Raw genomic sequence first — 23,160 nt, forward strand, 5'->3', positions numbered from 1 at the left:
TGCCCCGCGCCGCCCCGAGCGCCGGGAGCCCGGGGGAAGGTGGAACAAAATGGCGAAACCCAACATGGCCGTTCGGGGTTGGCGGCTCCAAAATAAACAGCGTGTGTGTGTCCTTGCCTCCCTGCAGACCGCGTGTGCCAGCAGCCGGGGCTCTCCCTCTGGGTCCCCTTCCAGAACGCCGCCACCGCAGTCACCAACCTCTACAAAGGTAAGGGCTGCCCCGGCCGCCCGCCCCGGCCTCCGCGCCGCTTACTCATGATCAGGGCCTGCTAATGTCTCTTATTCACGCCGATAAAATCTAGCCCGGCTCTGCTTCCTGCATCCGGCAAGGGTGTGTTGTTTTTTTTTCCTTTTTCCTTTTCTTTTCCATCTTTTTTTTTCTTTTTTTTTTCCTGTGCTGTTTTAGCTGATTGTAGTTGAATCTTTTTCTCTTGCATCATGTTGGTGATTAATAACTTAGAAGCCCTTTTACTTCCAAATCCATGCGAAGAAAGGTGCTTTTTAATATGTTACTATCCCCAGTGATTTCAGAGAAAAAGAGGAATGGCTCCTTAAATACAAGAAGAGTACAATGTCTGTTTAAGCTTAAATTTCTTAAATTGCTTAAATTTCAATGCTTGTGTATTGCCTCTTACAAGGCCTGTTAAACATGGGAATAGCAGTGTGATGCATTCACACTTGTAGTGAAGCATAAGTTGGGTAGATATGACAAAAATAAAATTTCATATGCTTATGACAGTGTTGCTTCTTAAATAAGCTTCTAAGTTTATTTTAAGCACCAGACTGACATTATAAGTATGTTCAGAGTGGCTCTATGTTCAGAGTGGCTCTAAGCAAGTCCCGTTAACCATCATTGTGCATGGTTGTGCTTTTGGGCATTTTGGTTGTCAAGATCTGTTTCTGAATTCTCTGGCCGGTAGGGTTAACACAAGAATTCTTCTCAGTAGAAGAACTGACCGTTGATTTCTGATTTGTCTAAAAGATTATACATGAATGATAAGTAAATGTTGGAGTTGGTGTAGTATGATTACAGTGGTGGCTTTCATCACCAGAAGGAATTTTTTTTTAAGAAAGTGAAATTTTTGTTTTTCTGGCTTTAGTATTAATGATCCCTGAGGTGCGTCCCTGTCTGTATAGCACTATATATGGCTTGTTTTGCATGTTTTCTTACTTGTCTGTAGTTTCACAAYGTGTGGGTTTGCTTTAAACTTCGTAATGTGCCCGAGGGCTGATCAGGTGTCTGACAAATGTGAAGAGACSGAGGAGGAAACATAGATGCGAAGCCCTCAGAGCTAGAGATCTGCCTCTCTTGCAGAAAACCTTGTGTGTATCATAAGGTCACTGTACAGGGGCAGCAAGTTACATCACTGGGTTGGTGCTGGCCCCAGGGAATGGGTCACTAGAACATGGACAGGGTCACTAGTCACTTGAGGAAGGATGGTGGTGTTAGAATAGCAGGAGGTTCTTTAACAAGTTGCCTGGAGTTATTTCTATATATATAAAACATACATATATGTATATAGTTATATAACATATGTGTGTGTATATAAAAAGTACATATTTTATATATACATATCTATACATATATATTTACCAGTGGCAATATTGTCCTTTAGAGCATCCTTATAAAGGGATCTGGTTTATTTTTGGTTAGATTGTTTGATTACTTGTATCGTGGACAAAATGAACCCTATTCATGTAGTGTGATTGGTCAAAAAAAAAAAAAAAAAGGCCTTGCCAGTGATTAGAGAAACTAGAACTTAAGTAGAAGCCGTTCAGTTATAACTTAATATCTTAAAAAGAAACAYGTTTAGAAATTCTACTTGAAGAAAGTTTATTTTGCCGCTGAAGGGCTTAATGTACTCTTTTTTTTTTTTAATTGACTCCCAAATGGGTGGATGATCCCCTTAGTATGAACTTGTGGAAACAACACAACTCTTCATGAGAGCTTGCCTTCCTCGTGATGACTGCTGCTCTCTGAAAGTCTTCTGTTGTATCTGTTAATGTTCATGTTTTAGAGGAATTTGTCAAAACACTGGAGGAGTGCTAGGGGAGGTGAACATCACCAACTGTCTCTTGCCCTTGCAGCTGGTTTATAATCTGAAACTTTGAATTTTTTATCTGTTTTAATTTTTAGCAAGAGCAGCTTAAGGAGGATGCCACAATTTCTTGAGTTTTAAGTGTTTACCGTAGAGGAAAAATAGATGAAGACACTTACCATCATGTCATTCTTTCAAATCTGTGTGGATTTGGGWTCATAATTTTTGTTCAGTTCTGTTGATTGAGAGTTGTTTGAAGATGTAATATCTGCATATTTGTTCTCCAGATTGTGCTAGAAGTGGATCCTACTTTTAGACTTTTAAGTTTAATGGCTACTACAGAAAGTCCTAGGTATATATTGGAGTGTGGTGTTGTGTTGGGTKTKTTTTTTTTTTGAGGTTAATTTTGACCTTTTTAATTACAAATGTTTGATATATTTTGCAGTGTTGGCTGGTACTTAGGAACTTCCTAAGGAAGGAAACTTGAGTGCTTGTCTGTCTCTAGTTTAACTTTATAGACCAAAGCTGTTGTTAAASTCTTTTTTTGTTGTTGTTTTTCTTAAATCTTTTCCGTTTTTCCCAGGGTAATGAAGTCTTCCCCGCCCCTCGGGCTGCATCAGCATTCAGTGTTTGACCTCCTAACTGGTTCATAGTTAGCCCTTTGTAAAGCATTCCAGTGTAYGGGGAAAGCAGATTGCTGACATGCTGAAAAAGGGCTCCAAGCTTCTCAGAGGGTACTTGCTTGTTGAAGGGTTTCAGGAAGTGATGATAGGAATGCTGTCCACTTCCAAGCTAGTTCCAGCGTGTTAGTAGCTTTTATTAGTGAGAGTGCATCCGAGCTGTAACTGTTGTGAAATATAAAATGGCTGAAGGAATAATCTGCTGTGCTGGCATTGCTTTGACAGAAATTAATAGTCATAAATCTTGAAGTCTTTTGATTACAGAGTAGCATAGACAAAATGCTTTCAGTCTTRGAGTGCATAAAAGGAGGTAATGAGTTGCTGTATTCTGTGTGTGCATAAGCAGGCTGTACTCTAAAAGCTCCAAGGTTAAACTACGATCAAATTGAGATGTGTTTTGTTTTCTTTGGTAGGTTGTCTGAAGCAGTGCTGGTTGACAGTGTACACTTTAATTCTAGTGTTTTCTGCACCAAACAGTAGTGCCTTTTGAAACTTTCAGAATAATGTTTAAGAGCTAAACTAAATAGTGGTGGTTTGTTTTGTGTGCATGTGAAAACACTAGTTTTCTAAGCTAGTTTTCTTACCTAAAAGCAATTTCTTCAACAGCTGTTTTATAGTTCTTCTAAAGCTATTCCGGTAAAGTGGCACTTATTTTGAGTTTAGTAAAGCAACAATATAATACAATGGTCAAAAAAAGTCAAAATCAATCAAAAACCCTCTTGATTTAAGGTAAATTAAATTGGAGTGGATAATATTTTGATGTCCCCTAATGGGGAAAGAGCTAATGTGGCAGTCACTTGCACAAAACTGAAATAGCTGCTGGTAGAACTCTAATAACAAATATCTACAACAAGCAAGGTAAATGTAATTGAGTACAGGGTATGGTTTGTCCTACCTSTTACTGTTGTTTTTGACATTTATTCACATTTCCAACTACTTGTTTAAAAATTAACTCATGAAGTCTGGAAACCAGTTATGTAAGAGTGTCTTTCGGAGGCGAAGCTAAAACTGATGTGCACRGGTGACCAATTACATCAATGAGGAATGAAATTGCATTTCTTAGTAGGATTAACTGCAAGTAATACCTGCTTAAATAAGCTTTTGTGCATCAGACTTGCATTGGGCTTTTAAATGGGGGAAAAAATTCCTTAGACTTCATTTTGTAATTGATCTGTTGGCTAACTGAGAGACACTGCAGATGCTTCTATTTTAACGATGCCTGCCTGTAAACTGCCTGTGCAGTTTAAGTAAATATATTTATTCAGAATTTCTCAAAGATGTCAAGAAAAAACGGTTGTATTCCTTTTGTGTGGTGTTCTAGTTGAACTGATGTACTTGAATTCAAGTATTGTCTATTAATTTCCTAGATGCCTTCAGATTGACGAGCTCAAAGTATCTATTTTACATGCTAATACTCTGTACTTCCAAAAACAATGCTGTAGCATAACCTGAAATACAGTAAATAAATACTCTTTAATGGGGTTGAGGTTTTTAACGTTCTGATTTGTAAAGAAGAGGGAGCCTTTTAAGTTAGTCTCCTATTTTAGGAGTAGCAACTTTGCAGTGTTGTCCAGTTTGCTACAGCTAACTTCCTGCTGTTACAATAACCCATAGAACATGTTGTTTATTGTGGTTGATCGGAAGACATGTCAATGRTATGTGGTGTTATATATCGCTCTATCTGTGACATTTGCTAAGAACATCTTTTTGTCTTCTTGCAGAAAGTGTGGATGTCCATCAACGAAGTTTTGATGTAGGAATTCAGATTGGCTATCAGCGTCGGAATAAGGATGTGTTAGCTTGGGTCAAAAAACGCAGAAGAACTATTCGTAGAGAAGACTTGATCAGCTTCCTATGTGGAAAAGTTCCTCCTCCAAGAAATTCTAGAGCTCCTCCAAGACTGACTGTAGTATCCCCTAACCGAGCTACTTCAACAGAAACTAGCTCATCTGTAGAGACTGATTTGCAGCCCTTCCGTGAAGCCATAGCTCTGCATGGTAACAGTTTTTTTTCCAGTACTACTTGGTTAAAGTTGGGTGGAGGTTCTTAAAGCATGTCTTCCTCTTAAGCTTTGGCTCTTGGCTGTTGTTGATGTCCTAATGCCGTGTACCCAGTGCTTCAGCTGAAGGTATCTACTTGCTTCTCTAAAGGAATCAATGTGTTTTGGCATACGTAAGGCTTGTTAGCTATTAAAATGCTGCTTTAGTCAAATCTTGAATACAGGTAAAAGTCCTGTTTGGACAGGTAGTGAAATTTAGTTTTGGATCTGTACATCTGCAGCTTTAATTCAACATATTGAACATACTTTGTGCTTCAGTTTGTTGCCAAAACTAGGGGCATCAATGCAAATTTTTAGAAACTGATAATATGCTAGGAACTAGTTAAATACTAAGATGCRGCTAGCAGCCAGTAGCTAGCAAATTTGGTCACGGTTAGGGGAGGATTTAATGTCTAAAAGGTCTGGTTTCTATATGGGGAGCCAGATCTTGCTCAAAATTTTACTAGGTGCTAGTTAATACAGTTCARCATTCTGTCCCTTGACTAGTACTGTTTAAAGGGGTATTGCATACTTATCTCATGACAGTCCAGTTCAGAACTCACTTCTAATTTGCAATTAGTCTGAAATATCTCAAGTCTTGTCAGACTGAACCTTCTTCCTTGCTGTCTCTAGCAATATGCAGTGTGTATTTACCATTCCTCAGAAAGGAGCATTGACTGAATGTACTGTTACCTAGAAAACAAAAATATATTTTAGGTAGTTAATCAGTGGTTATAATGGTATCTAAAAACCAAAGGGGGAGTACAAATAAGTAGGTATCTTAGGACATAAATAGGAGACGTTCTAAAAGTATATTAAAAATTATTTTACCTAGAAATATAACCTGTGAAACTCTGGTCAAAGTTTCACCACTTTGGTATCCTCAGTGTGGCAGGGGATTATTGGGTTAATAATTGGATCAACAGATCCTTGAAAGGGATACTTGGAAAAGCAGTCTTCCTTCTGTTCTGTTATGGCAATTCTTCAAGATACATAAACCAGACACTGTTACTGTCTAGGTGGCAGCTTGGTTCTGGTATTGTTTGTGGCTCTGACATTTAAAGCRAGTGTGTTCCCACCCAGTGTCGTATCCTCTGTAGGCAGTTTTCTGTGTTTTGGAAGCTGGTCAGAATTCTGTGTACCAGTAGTGCTTACCCATAGGTCAGGCTAGATAACCAACCTTCTAGAGAACTTGCTTACTGAAGCAATAGCTGAATCCTGTATGCAAGTCACTTTAGTCGTGTTTATCAAATGAGGATAAATAAGCTAGTTGTCATTTCAGCTTGATTTTTTTTCAAGCAGAGTAAATTCGTAAGTGTATTATTGATAATACAGCACTCCTGATGTCATGTTTTGTTTCTTAACATCTCCTTCACACTGAGGTGGTGTCTGGAAGTAATTTCGCTTTAGCATGGTCATGTATATCCTGTTAGGTAATTTTTTTAGATTTCATAATTAATACAGGTTTGTGGAGCACTTCTCTGTGCTGTAGTGGCACTGCAGAACAGTAGAAATATGCAGTTCTACTTCATCAGCTGGTAGACAAGATTACATGTCAATCACCTTCTGGATTAGCCTGTCCTGATATCAGTTTCAGTCTGTTCTGACACAGATGCATTTGTACTAATCCTTAAGTGACAAGGCTTGTGTTTATACCCATACCTGTGTTTAGTTTCTTGCCCAGCATAGCTGTGTTCCTTCAGCTTTCCCTGCCCCTTTTTCCATTTTCATCAGGAGAAGTTAAGTTTGGTGTGAGCACCAAACATCATTGCAGTTAGCATAGCTATAGATGCATCTTCATCTGCTTTTTGAATACACAATGACTTTTCAGTTCTGAAAAGAGCTGCAAATATGAGTTGCATCCAACTTAAGCTGGCTGTCTTAAGATTTCTGAAAGCTGGTTTATGGCAGGTCTTTTTCTTCCTCATTCCTGGAGCTCACATACCAAGTCCTGAAATGTGGATGGCAGGTCCATTGTCTGCCTTTGAAATTTGGGCTTGGGCTTCTAGGGTGGAATGTGCTCATGCCAGAAAATGTGCACCATGCTTTACAAACCCACCTCCCAACATAATGAGAAAAACCCTATGATTTGGGAATGCAGAAGGAATTGTAGGGGAGAGCAACATTCTGAAATATGAGTTACATTCAAGCTTTCTTGCAGGAGAACATTGCTGCTTTTGCTCGTTTAATGTTGAGGTGTTCCATTAATGTGATTCAGTTTCTGGGGGAGTTTCTGGGGAAGACCTTTGCTCTAGCACAAAGAAGTGTGTGGCCCCTCAAGAGACTATCCCTCTATCATGCTATCTTGAAATACTAAATTGCAATGTAAAACAAACAGTTGTTAGCAAAAAGGAGGAAGCTGATAAGGGGTGAGAGAACAGAGTTTGGATACACTCTAAAAAGGTGTAATATGGTATAAAAGCTGTGTACATAGCTATCATGGAGTTCAGTGTTAATATCTGCAGCTAAAACTTGCTCAGCAAAAACTGAAGCAGGATGTAGCCTAGAGGGAGATGTGTGCTGCTTTATTTGGGGTTTGGTCACRTTTATGTAAACTTAAATGCTGATTTTGATACTTCCTAAGCAAAACTTCTGGAAAATAGGTCTTAATGGTAGTTATTTCATATGCAGTCTTTAGTAACCTGAATAACTCATAGTTGCTATAGAAGTGATTATAGTGCASATAAAATAGCTTCTTTAGACCACTGATGATGAACTGTCACCTCACAATCAGCAAATTTATTTACCTTAAGCACTTTGCAGGCCTCAAAACATGCACTTTTAACTATAACATTCTAACCCGGATAGTTTTTTGAAGAATCCTTCATTATAAATTAGCTCTTATTGATCACAACTTCAGCTTTTGCCTGTGTTACTGCAGTAGATATTTTAAAATGTCTTCAGTATAAGCAGAGATTTTTGTCCAATTACCACTTAAAATATATTTGCTGCTGGTTTAACTAAATGATAYGGCAGGAATAGGAATATAACTACAAAATATTCCAACTATTCCATCCATTTCCATCCTTTTAAAGTTTGAAAGACAAAAATACATGTTCTTAAAGGCCTTCCCCTTTATAAAATAATGGAAAACATCAGAGTTGGTCTTGGCATGTTAGATGTTAAAGTATTTAATGATCAGAATCTCTATTGTGTTGTATAGACAACAGTGATGTGCATGTGATCAAGTTAATCACAGAGCAGAGATTTGTGGTGACAGAATGGTGTTACTAGTTGTCATGTGAGTATTTCTAGTGTCTGTAGCTGCTCACTTTACTGTTTTAGCTGTTTAAATGTTTTGGAGAGAGGCACAACCAGAGCACAAATAGCTTAACTCTGAATAATTCACAATAAATGGGTTCTCTAAAATTTCCTTTGACAACAGCAGCATTTCAAGAAGAAATGAACTATGAATCATTGTTCCTGGAACATGTTCTGTTAGCAAGTAGATYCCTTTGCATTGTATTACTAATAGTCATCAAAGACCTTGCTTCATGAAATAGCAATTTGATATTTCAGTACATGCCTTGAACTTGGTTTCTGACTCTTCTGTACTTTATTACTTAATTCTAAACTATGGTGTARATGTCTAAGATAACATTCTGCTCTTCTGGATTAGTCTCTACTGCTGTGTAATATGGGTAACTGAAAATTGTTGCTGGAGTCTGTTAAACTCAGTAATGACTGTTAAATTGGACTAGTGGGTATGAAATACAAGATGAAACAAAAGCTGGAAATATTTCTTGGGTTCCACTATCCTTGTGCTCCTGTCTGTAGGAATTAAACTTTCTTCTGCTTCTAAAATCTCTTGATGTCTCAACTTACCTCCTGAATCTTGTATGTGTATTTAAATATAGTGATTCAGCATCACTGGATATTGAGTAAACACCTATCCGAGGCACTGCTTGCAAACCCTGGCAGTGGTCTGGAGCGTGTTACAAATGTGGTTTTTTAAGTTAACTTTTGTATCTAATGCACTTATAAATGCTTGTCACTTGGAATGGCTCTCCACAAACATTTTTGGTCAATGCTTTCAAGAACTATGTTCACTTTTGCAATAACCAAATAGGGATGCTCATTTTTTAAATATTTCACTTAAATTTACTCTGTGTACATAATTAAAAGATGTCATGCTACAAATCAGTACACTATTCTGTGGCTACAACGGATTGTAATTAGTAGAAAAGTAATTGACAGAAAAGAAATTGACAGAAGAAATCAAATTGCTGTTGATTTTAATGGGAAGTAGCTGAACCTGTGTGTTCAGAGCAGTCTCCTTTTGAACCAAGTTGTGCTTGTGCTGGCAGGGGAGGCGGGGAGGTATTTGCAGAGTATCAATTTGGGTTTAAATTCTTGTCAGGGATCTCTAGCTCCTATGTACAATCAGATTTGGGGTGAGTTCATCCTGTATATTAGAAAATCTTTCTCATGTGTCATGCCAGTTAACAGTAAACTTGCTGTTTTTGAATTGTGTGGAGTTTTATTTCCTGTCCAAACTTCAGCTGCTGGCTATCCAAGTCACGGCATCTGAATCGGCCTTTTCTGCCTTACAGTTATATAATCTAAGTAGTTGCTTTATTTGGTAGGTTTTAGGAAACATTTTTCACCATAGCTTTGATTTTAAGCTTAACATCAATCCTGGGAATATTAGAAGAAACCTTGCTTTGCAGCTGTTTTCACTAAATCAGCTTCTCCTATTTAAGTTCTTACTGCCATGATAAATGACAGATAGAATCATAGAATCCTTAAGGTTGGAAGGGACCTTTAGAGATCATCTAGTCCAGGGTCACCTAGAGCATATGGCACAGGATTGCATTCAAGTGGGTTTTAATAGATGTTAATGAGGGAATGCGTGTGGTCTGCATTAGTCTCTTAAGCATTGCTCAGAGCCATGTAGGAACCCTTGATGCATTCCTAAAGCTTATGCTTGGAGTACTCTTAAATACTACTAATGTTTCTGCTGCTTATTGTGTAGTGCCTCATCTGTGTAAAAGTATATGCTGTGCTACAAGAGATGCTGCAAGAGCTAAGCTTTAAATGTTCATCCAACCTCTATCCAGCTTTTAAATGTTCATCAACCAATTTGCAGCAGAGTGAAATTGGTTGACCTGTGCTATCATGATGTACATCAACTTGCCATAACTGCCAATGGCTCGAATCACCTTATCTCCTTGAGGCTTCTGGCAGCTAATCTGGTGCCTCTAACACCTTTTCTGCATTTTCTAATATTATTCATGTGTCATCTTGATTTTTGGAGGATGTTCTGACCCTGCATTGCAGGTAGAGAGCATTCTGAGGTTATGCTCTTGTAGCACTTGAAAGTGGGCTGCTTTTTGCCCTGTGTTTGGAAGTAGGGATATTCCAAGAATAAGCTTGAAACAGTGGAGACTTACTGAGCTTAAGTGCATGTTGGCTCTGCAGGAATGTCTAGTGTGTGCTCAYTCTGTTGCCCTACAGAATATCTATTCTGAGGCATTTAACCATTCAGTACTTAATATGCTGTGCATCTGTTAGCATAATTTCTTTGAGGAATGTGATTATGTGTAGCTGTTCTGTCGATTGGTCTTCCAGATAACTGATTTTTTCAACTCTCTCCAAAATAGAGCTTGAGTCTGAAAGAGAGAGTTCCTACAACTGGGCTTCATGGAGCCTCTGAAGCCACTTGTGTGGCCTGTCAGGAGCTACTAGGTAGGGTGTTGTTGGTCTTTATTTGTCAACTTCTGGCTGCCTAGTTAGTAATTTAGTAGTTAGTGTCTTACGTGCTTGGGCACATACAAGATTGACCTAGGGTAGACAATGGAAAAGRATAGCTGAAACCTGTTGCTAGTTTCCACATCAAAAGTTGAGCTTAAAATTTTAGAAGATTGCAGAATGGTTGGCTGGAGCGGACCTCTAGAGATCATTGAATGTACCAATGTAGATCTTGTAATGTTCCTTTCCAAGCACTCTCACTGCATGACTCCTTCATGGGTAGCATTTTTGGGGGTGACGTGTCTTATTAAGTATAATATTTCATTTCGAAGCAATGGGGWTAGTAAAGATGTTTGAACTCTTGCTTATAGATGTGATGGGAAGCTCGGATTAAGAATTTTTAGGCTTGAGTGTTCTATATCTCTTATAATTTGGAAGAGTCTGCTTTTACTAAATGTTAACATTGATGAAGACGGAATTGAATTTGGTACAAAGCTTGTTGAAAGCATCTATGAGATTCTTGTTGCAGTCAAAGGAGGGGGCAATAAACTGTACACAAGTCGAAGTGCTAGGCTGTTTTGGGTAAGATCTGCTGTTGCCCATTTCAGGGGATGGTAGGGTCTTGCTTGGCTTAATGACTTTTGAAGGGTGCTTATCTGAGTTAATGGTATTAATGTGTTGGCTGAGAGCGACAGCTCTGAAATGAAGCTTTTGTTTAAATTATTCAAATGCTAGTAGCTCCAGAAAATCTGTTTAAGACCTGTCACACAGCAACTTTCTTGAGAACAAAGACTACTTGGAAGAAATGGAGGGAGTAGGGTGGTGGCTTATTGGAACAAGACCAAATTAAGTAGGTATTGAAAGACCTTGGTAGGGCCCTGCAGATGCTTAGCTAGCTGTGGGTATTAGCCCACTCTATTAGCTTTAGCTAATAAAGCCATCATCAAAAGCAATTGTGGCAACTTACGCAGTAAAAGCTAAGAAGGTGTGAATTTCTGAAGTTTGAATAAGCAGGGCTTTCTACAAATATTATAATGAAGTGCTTAATATTCCCCTAAAATCTCTGCTGGGTTAAGTGCAGAGCAGCTTTGTGATCTAATTCTTTTTCTTTTTCCCCCTAGGTCTTAGTGGTGCAATGGCTAGTATAAGTGTTCGCTCGAGTACACCAGGCTCTCCTACTCACGTGAGCAGTGGCTCCAATGCTAGTCGAAGGAGAAATGGACTCCATGATGTTGACTTGAACACTTTCATATCAGAAGAAATGGCACTCCACTTGGACAATGGTGGAACTAGAAAGCGTACCTCAGCCCAGTGTGGCGACGTCATTACAGACTCACCAACCCATAAACGCAACAGAATGATCTAAACTGCAAAAATTTCAAACCCACCATGCTGCTTGAAAGCCACTTGATCCTCAGAGTACTATTGAAAAGGAAATGTGAGGCCATCTTCCCATATTCACTGTTTAAGACAAATGAATTCAATAATTGCCATAAAGGAAATTTTAGATATTACATTAGATGCCTCTTGTAACTGCGGCTTTCTTAAACTATATTCTTAGCAGAGGACATCAGATATTGTGTAGTAGTTAGCAAGATCATCATAGGCAAACATGTATCCGTTCCAAGGCTAAAAGTGACCTTACTTGTATTCTTAAAGGGAAAGGAAATTTCAGATGTTTATTTGGTTATAGAATGCCTTTTTTTTTTGTCCTTTATTTCCTGCTGTGTTGAGTATTTGCTTAAACAGTATTGCCAGTTTTTTTTTTGTCCTTTATTTCCTGCTGTGTTGAGTATTTGCTTAAACAGTATTGCCAGTTTGACTGAAATTGTCTACAACTTGACTTGGCATCTTTGTCAAAACTGCAGGCTTCCATTTTTGCAGCACTGTACCATGCACCTAGTTTCTATATAGTAACAGTGTGCAAGTTATAAATATTGGACTGTACCCTTTTTAGTTTTAAAAGCAGTTGATAATTCTGGTGATTGTGTGATAATGTAAAGAGGTGCTACGATGGTCATGCAATTAATACTTAATATTGACTCAATACAAGGATCTTTATTGGATTCACTTTGTGTGTTTTAGTGCTCTGACGTAGCAATATTAAACTTTTCCCCAATTAACTTCATAGGCTTTTAAATCTTCGGTTTGAGAAGGTATATGTACTTACTGGTGTTATCCTTGTGGTAACCGTACACAGTGCAGACTGCACCAGTGCTGACCTAAATTTAGAGAAAGATGTCCTGTAATTGGAAAATAGGCTTTTCTGTTCAGTATTAGTGAAGGGTAGGTTTTGTGTACACCCGTATCCCATTTTACATTTCTTGTGAAGTAATTGCCCATTACTGGGGAGGGGGTGGGAAGAGAGGGAATGAGGGGGAATAGTTGGAAGAAGGATGTGTTCTAACAAGTAAGACTTCTGGTCACATACGGAAACTTGGACTAACTGAAATGAGATTGTGTGATGCCATCTCCTACAGGAGGGAGTGACATGCAGGTTCTCTCATGTGCTAAGAAAATAATCTTAAACTGGAAGTTGATTATAAAGCTCTGGCTATGTAAACATGCCGTAAGGATGAGTTTAAAAGGACAAATGGCTTTCTTTTATGTGTGTTGAGCTTACATTCATAGGATCAAACTCTGGCTGCCATAAACCTAAGCGTAATCTAAAAGTGAACTATAGATCTGCTGCAAATCACTTCTGGAATGGGGAAGGATATGTGTCAATATTGAAGAACACTGTCCTACTGGGAGCTTTTTTTACACTTATGTGCAACAAGTTTTCCTCTTCGGAGAGCTCTGGCTTAGGCCCTCTCAATCCCTGCCTAGATGAGGCAGGAGGAAAGAGAGAAGGAAGAGCTCCAGACATCAGAGTGAGGAGAAGGTATTTATTGAGGCAGTATGCATGCTGGAACAGAAAGCATAAGCTGATTGGGGGTGAAATGCAGCTGGGCTGAATCCACAGTACTTAAAAGTAAATCTGGGTCTCTAAGTTAAGGCACCTTGAACTACTTCTTGATATTCAGCTCTTCAAAACCTTTGCTTATGCTTGTAGAGTCAGACTTCTGTATTAATTTCCCAGATGCTTAAGGCAATTTGAGCTATAGTTTTACTCCTTGCAACCCTGATGCCCTTTATCGGTGGTCTCTAGTCACAGCAAGACGCCAGGGATACGTTGTGCTTAAGTTCTCAGAACGAAGTGGCTCGGAGAGCGTGATTTCCTTGCCTTGTGCTGCTTCCACCTAATCTCTTTAAGCTGAGGAGCAACCCTGTTGCATGGTACTGTAGCGAAGCTCGGGAACGCACGGGACAAGTGTGAGAAGTGTCTGGAAAGGCGGTGAGACCTGTTCAAAACCCCACCTGTGTTACCTAGCTTAACTTGCACATGACCTGACAGTTCAGTGTACATTCAGTTCAGTTACTATTGTTAACTACAATTAATAATACTTATTTAATGTATAATACTACATGAAGCTAGTTTTTCAGAGACTGCATTTTCAACCAAGATTTCAATGTGAGATGATATCTAAATGTATCTGTTGGAATTACTATTTATTAGGCAGAGGGCTTTTTTTTTTTTTTTAACCCCAAAATAAAATTCACAGGTTGGAGTCCTGAATAGACTTGAAAGGACACATATCTGCAAACCATTCTTCAGATCTTGTGTTTATTCATTACCAGGTTGGACAATGAGAAGGTATTTGTGCTCTGCAGCTTCTAATACCAACTTTACTGTTACCTGTAGTAAAGGGAACACCATACGGGTATGAGTTGTGCATACATGATGAACTGGTAACAGTCTCTCTGGTCTAGCCTAAATACAGAGCCTGTCCAAATTATTTCTCCCCTTCTTTGCAGTGAAGTAACTACTGTTAATGCTTTGAAGCATTACATTCAGGCCATTACCACAGACTAAATTTGTCTAGCTTTGATTTGTGCCATTTCTTTGAAAAAGCAGGCTTAGATATCTAACTGGTTGCATTAATGTTTTCGCTTGTACCTTTAATATTCGGCAACTTTTTACCACTGTTTTTCATTTAGCCCCACTTGTTACTTGCTCTTGAAATGTTAACCCCTGCCAGAATGATCTAAAATGCATGTATTCACCTGGAAAACAGAAGGAGAAGAGACTGTCTCTTTAAAAAAATAAACATTCGAGTCCAGTACCTGTTGCTTTGAAGACTATTTCTTGTGCCAGTGTAGAAGGTCCACGCTGGGGTGGGGGAGCAGCATTCTGCTATTACCCAAACGCTAGCTCTTGAAGCCAGAAGCAAGTTGCTCTCATACAGGAAACACTGAATTAAGAACTGTTTAGTTTGGTAAAAATGGTGCTTATTTTTGCCTTTTTTTCTCTCCTCTGAATCATATAGTTGACCTGTCTCTTCATGTACATCAAATTTAACATGAATGTGCGGCAAGTTACATAAAGTACATCCTGCACTGAAGCTACTGAGCTTGGCTTGCTTATTGATGAAGTAAACTTAAAATGTTAAATTTAAGGCTATATTGCAATAAAGTAATGCAAAGATGATTTTGGCTGAAACTGAAGTCCTGCAGTTAAACTTACTCTCAAATGTGGTTTACCCAACTGGAGTAATAGAAACTCTTAAGTCATAATAAACTTAATACAAAAACAACRATTCGGGCTTCTTTGTAGTTCTTTAAATTTCTGGAAAAATCATCAGTAAACCCCAAATAAAGGTGACATTGGAGTGAGTGAACGTGTATTAGGCTTGCTCCGTTCTGCRCAGCGTGGTTCCTGAGATGGCAATGTGCTCATCGCTGCCGAGCCTGCCTTGCTGCAGGTGGCCTTTCCCTCCTGACACCATGGCCTGTGTCACAGCTGCTTTTAGTGGACTAAAAGTTGTAGGAATTGGGATATTTTCTTTGGATGTGTAAGGAAAGTCGTAACACTTAAAGCTAAGCAGTGCTGACTACAACCGTAGAAGTTTCTAGCCTGTAGCCAGGAGTCTGTGTGCAGACTTCAGTGAAATAGGGTCCTTTAATTAGCTTTTACATTATGTGGATGTTGCCAAGCCTAGAAATAAACTTAATACACTAGCAGGTTTTTGAAATTCATTACTATGAAATGTTTTCTTACAGTTTTTACTTTTAAAGTATTTTTTTTTTGGGGGGGGGGTGTTAATGAATTCACCGAGTCAGGGGCTAGTTGAAAAGTGCTCCCACTGACTTTTCCTGCAAGGCTTGTGCAAGTCTTAGGAGCTTTCATCCTCTGAGCTGCGGGTAGCGCCAGGCTGGAACCCTTCCTGGGAACTTGGRCTGGGGTGGCTTTCCAGCCAATGCYGGTGCTTTCTGCTCCCTCCTTAGTTCATCCCATCCAACGTCTGCTCGGAAGTGGAGATGTGGCTCAAACCCACCATCCCRGCACTGTGTAAACCAGGCGCCTGTGTCGTGTGGACGTGACATCAGGCTGTGTGCCAAAGGGGACCTGCAGACCRCGTCCTGATGGAGTGGGTTACACTGAGTTTGCAGCTTTAGGTGATTTCGTTTTTGTAAGTGATGCTGCTTGCTTATTGAAATAGTGGTTTTTTTGTTTGTTTTTTCCTTCTTTTGACATTGGATGTGTCAGAGCTGTATTTTCATCGACTAAGATGGAGCATGATGAGGGAAAAAGACCAGGAGTCTGACCTTGCTGTAATTTGCTGCCAGGCCTTGGACTTRCGCTTTAGTCTGTAGAAAATCTTGGAGATAAGCGTAAAAAGTACTAGTCAGTTAAGTAACGAGGGAGCTAAGGCCACTTTCAGTCATACTTTATCTTGTATCCACTTTTAAGTATGGAGAAACCATACTTAAGTTTCTCCATACTTTAAGTATGCACAAACCATACTTAAAAGTTGAATTTGGGTATATGCAGAATCTCTGCTCATGCAATATCTGGAGTTTGGTTCTGGCTATTGCATGAGCAGAGTGTTCACTTAGCAGGATGCTCATTGAAAACAAATCTTGGGTCCTTACGTGAATTACTGACAGTCTTGCACCATCTCATGTTGCCTTGTCAGAAAAGAACTCATGCTCTTCCAGTTTCAAAACTTAAGCTGTGAGTTTTCTTTTTTTCACACCTACCTGCTTACAAAATATCAAAGCAGAGCTACAACATGTTTGTAGCTGAGCTAAACCTACTGRGAATCTTTAATTTCTGCTGGGGTTTTGGCAGGGTTATTTCCAGTCCTTGCATCCCCTGGCTCACAGTGTGGCCAGTTCTGCAAAGTGGAAGCGCAAAAGTGCGACCGTTAGTGATTATCACTTCATTGGTTACATGCTGATAGCTCTTTSAATTCATTTTGAAGTGAATTCATAGAGTTTTAGTTACAATAGGATGTATGAGACTGAAATGAGAAAAAATACCTAGTTTTTTGTTGTTCTGCTGAGGAACTACTTGGTCTCATACAGTTTGAAGCTCCCTTTGCTTATTCCCTCCTTGCAGATTGATGATGCTTTTCAGGCCACATTATAACCACAGAAATATTTGAGTCTTTTAGAATGTTTCAGGGCAGGCTTACTTTTTATTTTTTGAAATGCATCTTTTTTATCTTTTGAAGTTTTTAAAGCTCTAGGAAAACTTTGCCACAAATTAGCAAACCCCGCCATCACCCCATATCTGTTTCACAAGGCACAGCAGTCTTTAATGTTCTTAAAACATTAATAAAAGAAGTCTTTAAAAATGTTTTGTTGTTCTTCAAAACATTTTCTCATCTTCTCTAAAAGCATTAACCCTCAAAACACATGGATTGTTTTTATGCTGCTCCCCTCTSTAAGCTTTGCTCTTGAAAAGCTCAGAGAAGTCAAGCCTGGTCTRTCTTTGGTACATTCAAGTAAATTGCCGTGGAGCAGCAGGCTCTGCTGCCTTTTCCCCAGCTCTCCCTGGAGAAACCGTCATCGCTGCTGCGAGTCCCTGAGGCTGCTTGTGCTGAAGAGGGTTTCTGAACCTTCCTGACCGAGGTGTGTGGAGTTTGCAGGGCAGGAACGCCGAGCCACGTTGGAAGCACTTGTGTGCTCCCGTATGACAGTGCAGTTACACACCTCGATTATCCCCCAAACTGATTATGGACTGGAATTCACCCCGTTTAACACAGATCTGGATTTGGCCTTGCCATGAGTCAAATCTCATTAGATCTAGATGCATTCCCTAAAATAGAGGTAATTTTTCCCTCTGAAAAAGAAGCCCGAGGAGCTGCCACCATGTGGCAGACGATCCAAGTGCAGGAGCTCCGGCTGGAAGCGGCTGAGCTGGTCTGCGCCAGGACAGGGCTCCCTCCTGGGTGACGTCCCTGTGTACGGACAGCTCATGCTGCGAGTGGTGAGAAGAGACGGGCTCAAAGACTGGTGAATTTGACATTAAAACACGTATGAGTTTCCCAAAGCTTCAGGGGATGCAAGGGCTGTGGAGGTTAATGTCCATATAGCTCATGTGGGAGCTATGGGATGTTTCCTTGCAAAGCAAACTGTCTGGAGCCGGATACGGAGTGACACGAGCTCCGCGAGGACTGAGATGAGCGGCCGCCCGGCAGGATGCTCCCGAGGAGGGAGGAACGCGGCCCGGGCCTCTCCCRAGGGCAGGACGGGAGCGCTCCTGGCCGCGTTGGCTTCAGCCCCCGCGTGCCCTGCTTCCATCGTACCCCACGAGCACCTGCAGGACTAAATAAAGGTCTCAAAAGGTCATATCAGGTCATATTTCAGTGTGAATTTTGGTGCATTAAATTTGCTTGCAGTAGCAGAGGAAATATGAACATATCTCATACAAAAATTGCCCTTTGCTGTTTGCAGCGAGCTCTCAGCTYGCCCACGTGGGCTGCTGCCCGTGTMTGGTGACATCCCATRGTTATCAGGGCAGAGTCCTGGGGGTGCAAGTTCGCCAACAAGGGCTAAATCTGCTGTGTGTTCTGTGCATACCTGGCTTATTTACAAGCTTTTTGCATTTTCCTTGCTTTTACTTCATTCRTATTGTTTCCATTAACCTCCTTCATGAATTATGAATACAGTTTCAGTATGGCTGATGCAAAACAAGAGTACCTTCTTATAAGAAATTAAAAGCGAGCACCTTCTTATAAGAAGTTAAAAGCACATTATACACCTAATGCAGTCTGTTTAGTGAAGGCTGCGAGGCGCCTGTCCTTCCGTGGTTCTCAGGATGACTGGAAAAAGGAATTGGCCACAAACCCTTGGTGGCATCACCCCCGCTTTGGACACCCTGGTGGTCCAATGGGTGGTCCCTGCTCYGCTCTAATTAGGCCCAAGGTGAGAGGTGGAATCAGAGCCTGGGCACGGCGGGAGCAAAGGGCCAGACCCGGGCTCAGCTCCGTGCTGAGCGGGGCGGCCGTCCCGTTGCGAGGAGAGCTCTGCCTCATCCCCACGGGCTCCCCTTGTCTTCCTCACCACRGCACATCCCGCTCGCAGGAGCTGGCCTTTCCCACGGCGGCTTCCCAAGGCTGAGAGCACAGGGAAACGCTGGGAAAGGCCGTGCCGGAATGCRGGGATGCTGTCGGACAGGAGAGGGCACTGCTGCTCCAGCACCCGAGCACCGCGCTGGGCCTGGCTAGGCCAGGACTTGCACACGCGAGCCCAGGTCGGGCTCATGTTGTTAACTGCGCTTAGTCCTTCACCTTGATCCCCTTCCACACCAAGCGCTGGGGAAGGCGGCCTGTCTTGGGAGCAGSGACATCCTCCCACCCAGCCCCACAGCTCACACGCACGGCCTTTCGTTAAGCTTGTCCTAGAGGGACAGCAGYGACTGTGTGAATCCAATCAAACCTTCCCGGTCCTGTCAGAGGGGCCAGGAAGGGAGAAGAAAACCTTATATGTGGCAGCAGGGACACTTATCCCAAAGCCCCTTTAAAACTTGCTTATCCCCACAGGAAGGTTCATGGWAGACAAACACAGCACCAGCCTTGCTGGGACACGGGGAAATGCATTTAAGAACATAAAGTAATACTAACGTAAAATAGCCTGTTTGCATTATTCACCTGATTCTATTATTTATTATAAAGGTTGTTCTTTAGTATCAGCTAAAACCTCCCAAGGGCTCCTGCCCTTTGGAACCTTTCTGGAATGGCTGCMGTTGAGCAGGAGCTGCACCCAGATCACGGGCTGAGCTGCCAGCAGTCCCAGATGTCCCCAAGTCACCGGCTCCCTCAAGCAGGCAAACCCTTAAAAGGGAAAAACAAGGAGTGTGCCACGTGTGGCAGAGCAATTCCCATGGGAAGAGGAAGCACTAGCCAGGAACCCGGAGCAAGGTGACTTGCAGAGGTGTGCGCCTCTCCGCTGGGACTCCGAATCCTCTGAATAAACACCAGTGCTCCTCGCTGCTCTGCCTGTGCCCTTGGCTCCGAAAGGCCCCGCGCCGGGCCCTGCACACAAATCCCTGGCAGCTGTGCGGATCTGGGGCTCAATATCGTGGGAATTGTGGGTGTACTGCGGAGCCTGAGGGGGTTTCACAGGTCCCACTTGTTGTCTGGGGGTCACTCTGGACACGATGGGACAGTTGCTGGGGGCAGTGTTGAACCCTATAAGGAACGAAGGAAAAGGGAGGAAGGGAAAGGAAAAGAAGGAAAGAAGACAGAGAGGAAAAGAGATGAGCAGGAAAAGGAAGGAGACAGGCAGAAAGATGGGGAAATGAAGGCCAAAGGGAAAGGAAGCAAAAGGAAAGCAGAGGAGAGGAAGAGAAAGCAAATGAGAATGACAGGATGGGAGCTGTGTCCATGGTCAAGACCATGTTGAGGATTTCCTGCTTCACTTGCTGTTTGGGGGGGGTCCCAGACCCCCCCCAAAGGAGAGCTTTAGGGGAGATTCTGATTGGTTGGGCTTCTGGCCTAAGGAAGACAGGGCATATGAAAGGCCTTGCTGGGCTTGGCCTATGGAGAGCATGGTGGTGGGGGTGGCTGTGGTGGTTGCAGCTACATGTCCTCTCTGGGAGGGCTCTAGGAAATGGAGTCTGTGGCATCTGCAGCCTGAAAGCTTGGAGACTACCTGCACCAAAGGAATAGAAAAGAAATGGGAAAGGGGAAAGGAAAGGAAAGGAAAGGAAAGGAAAGGAAAGGAAAGGAAAGGAAAGGAAAGGAAAGGAAAGGAAAGGAAAGGAAAGGAAAGGAAAGGAAANAAGGAAAGGAAAGGAAAGGAAAGGAAAGGAAAGGAAAGGAAAGGAAAGGAAAGGAAAGGAAAGGAAAGGAAAGGAAAGGAAAGGAAAGGAAAGGAGACAGTAAAAGTGGGTCACTGTTTAGGAAAGTAAAAGAGAAGGAAAGAAAGGGGATAGAAAAAGTGGGAAAAAAATAGAAAGGGAAGGAAGGAGGCGGGAAAGGGGATTGCAGGCAAGCAGCCATGAGTGCTCTCATACAGTCCCCAAGGCTGAGAAACATCTCCAGCTGCATGGGGGGAATTCTCCACTCTCTCATCAGTCCTGGAGGATTTTGGCACTGAGAAACGTTCATGAGCCTGCTGGCTTGGGGGCCACACGAAGGCCAGTAGGACCTGTCCACCCTCCAGTCCGCTGCGCACAGGGGTCCTGGGGAGGGGGCTGTACAAAGACCTATAGGTCGCCCCCATGAGCCTGGGCACACCAGAGGCCCTGGGGACCTGCATGGAGGCCTTTAGGGCTCCCCCAGTGCCATACACTGAGGCGGCCCTTGGCCATTGGGCCCCCTAAGAATCTTCCTCACGGATGCCTGAGCGGTCTGGAAGGCGACCAATAGGGCTGCCCCCCGCCCCAGGACCTGTGCACATGGAGGCCTTGGGGACTGCACAAATGCCCACAGTGCCCCTGGCCATGTTCTCATGGAGGCTCCAGGAAGCTGCGCGAAGGCCCATACAGCTCCGTAGGGCCATAGCTCAAAAAGACCCTGGGAGGCTGCACAAGAGGACAGCCCTGTGGGGCTGCACAAAGGCTCATAGACCCACCCGGGCCTCGTGGGCAAAGAGGTCCCGGCGGGGGTGGGGGGGCACAKGAAAGGGACTGTGGTCCCGTGTTCATGGAGGCTGCACAGAGGCCTGTAGGGCACCCCTGGACCTGTACAACCAGAGGCCCTGGGCAGGGTGGGGGCTCACAAAGGCTCATAGGGCCCCTCTGTCCCTGTTGCATCAGGAGTCTCCAGGAGGCCACCTGAAGGCCCATAGGGCCCTTGGCGGCTGTGCACACATAGTTGCCTCAGGAGGCCACACGAGGACCCATAGGGTCCCCCCCCCCTGCCGGCCTCATGTGCTTGGAGGCCCCAGGGGGCTGCACGTAGGCAGGTGGTGCCCCCCAGGACCATAGCGCAGGAAAGCCATTAGTGCCACTCCTGTCCACTGTGCTCAGAGGCCCTGGAGGCTGCACGAACACCTGTAGGGACCCACAGCCTTGCACACACAGAGTCTCCAGGGGGCAGCACGGAGGCCTGTAAGGCCTCCTGGGCACCGAGGCTGCAGGGGACACACGAAGCCCTGTAGGGTTCCCCCATCCCTGTGYGCGCAGGGGTCCGGCGGGGTGGCAACACAGTCCGGTAGGGCCCCCCGACACTCTGCACGGATGCCCTGAGCAAGGCCCAGAGCAAGGCAATAGGGCTCCCGTGGCCCCGCACACAGAGGCCCTGGGGGGATAGAGGATACAGCCCCCCCAGCCCTGTCTGCACAAAGACCTGTAGGACCCCATCTTCCCGTGCACACAGAAGCCCCAGGGGCTGCACGAAGGCCGGTGGGGCTCCCGTGGYCTTGTGTGCACAGAGACCCTGGGGGGTGCAAGGAGGATGGCGGAGTCCCCAGTGCCCTCGTGCATGGACACCCCAGGGCGCTGCACGAAGACCCATGGGGGCCCTGGCCCTGTCCTCATGAAGGCCCCAGGAGGGCACACGAAGACCTCTGAGACCCCTGTCCCTGTGCGCATGGAGGGCCSGAGAGGGGCCGCACAAAGGCAAGTTCAAGGCTGCACGTTCCCAGCCCATACAGCCATAACAATCACGGGATTTACAGCATGCTTTTACCYGATTTTTAACCAAAGGAACTCCAGATATTTTAAAATGGAAAATATTAAAGGGATCTAAAATACAGGAAAATATCATGACCRGCCTCTAAATCATTAGATAAAATGCGCCCTGTAGAGAGGGACAGGTGCAGGATTGCACCCGACCTGTCCCCAGGCTCCGTGGACAGTTCCGATGGAGCGGAGTTCCCTCCCTCGGSGCAGGAATGTTGGATTTAGGCAGCAGAAAGCGTCGGGTGCTGCAYGGAGGGACAAGAGGACCCCCATTCCCTCACCCTGCAGGCTCAGGCCTTGGGGCACATTGGCATGGGGCACATCTTGAGCACAAGGCTGTTCCTAAGGGCCTTTGGGACATCAGCCATCACCCTCACCCCCGCTTCCTCACCTCCCTATCTGCACTTTGCTTACCTTTTACATTCTGTTAACAGTTACAAGCACTAGATACACAAAACAGTTTTTATTTTAAATACAACCTATTAAAAAYAAACAGTAACTTTCAACGTCATCAAAAGCAAAAACATTTTCATGGTTATAGCTTCTCCTTTCCCAGCTATAAAAAGTTTAACATAACAAGTTATTTTGGCACATTCCATAGATAAGTCTACGTATGCAAAAACCACAGACTTTGCATTTGGGAAAATTTAAGACATAGAAGGTGCAGTACAAAGCCCTGGCAGATTGCTCAATTAGATGGAGTAGCCACAAGACATTACATGTCTTATTCTCATTCCATAAAAGGAATTAACA

At 43.0% G+C, this 23,160-nt stretch overlaps 1 protein-coding gene across 1 annotated transcript in view; it reads left to right on the forward strand.

The window, feature by feature from the left end:
• The window catches only part of CUNH16orf72 (chromosome unknown C16orf72 homolog), a 13,007-nt gene extending 845 nt beyond the window's left edge, over nt 1–12,162 (forward strand). Inside the window, exons 2-4 of the mRNA XM_026049026.1 lie at nt 128–208; nt 4,441–4,716; nt 11,570–12,162. Coding sequence (XP_025904811.1) covers nt 128–208; nt 4,441–4,716; nt 11,570–11,814 — 602 coding nt within the window. The 3' untranslated portion in view covers nt 11,815–12,162. The remainder of the gene's footprint in view (nt 1–127; nt 209–4,440; nt 4,717–11,569) is intronic.
• The last annotated feature ends 10,998 nt before the right edge of the window (nt 12,163–23,160 follow it).

This window comes from Nothoprocta perdicaria, unplaced genomic scaffold, assembly GCF_003342845.1.
Source record: "Nothoprocta perdicaria isolate Ctin4 unplaced genomic scaffold, notPer1 scaffold_59, whole genome shotgun sequence".
Lineage (NCBI taxonomy): Eukaryota > Metazoa > Chordata > Aves > Tinamiformes > Tinamidae > Nothoprocta > Nothoprocta perdicaria.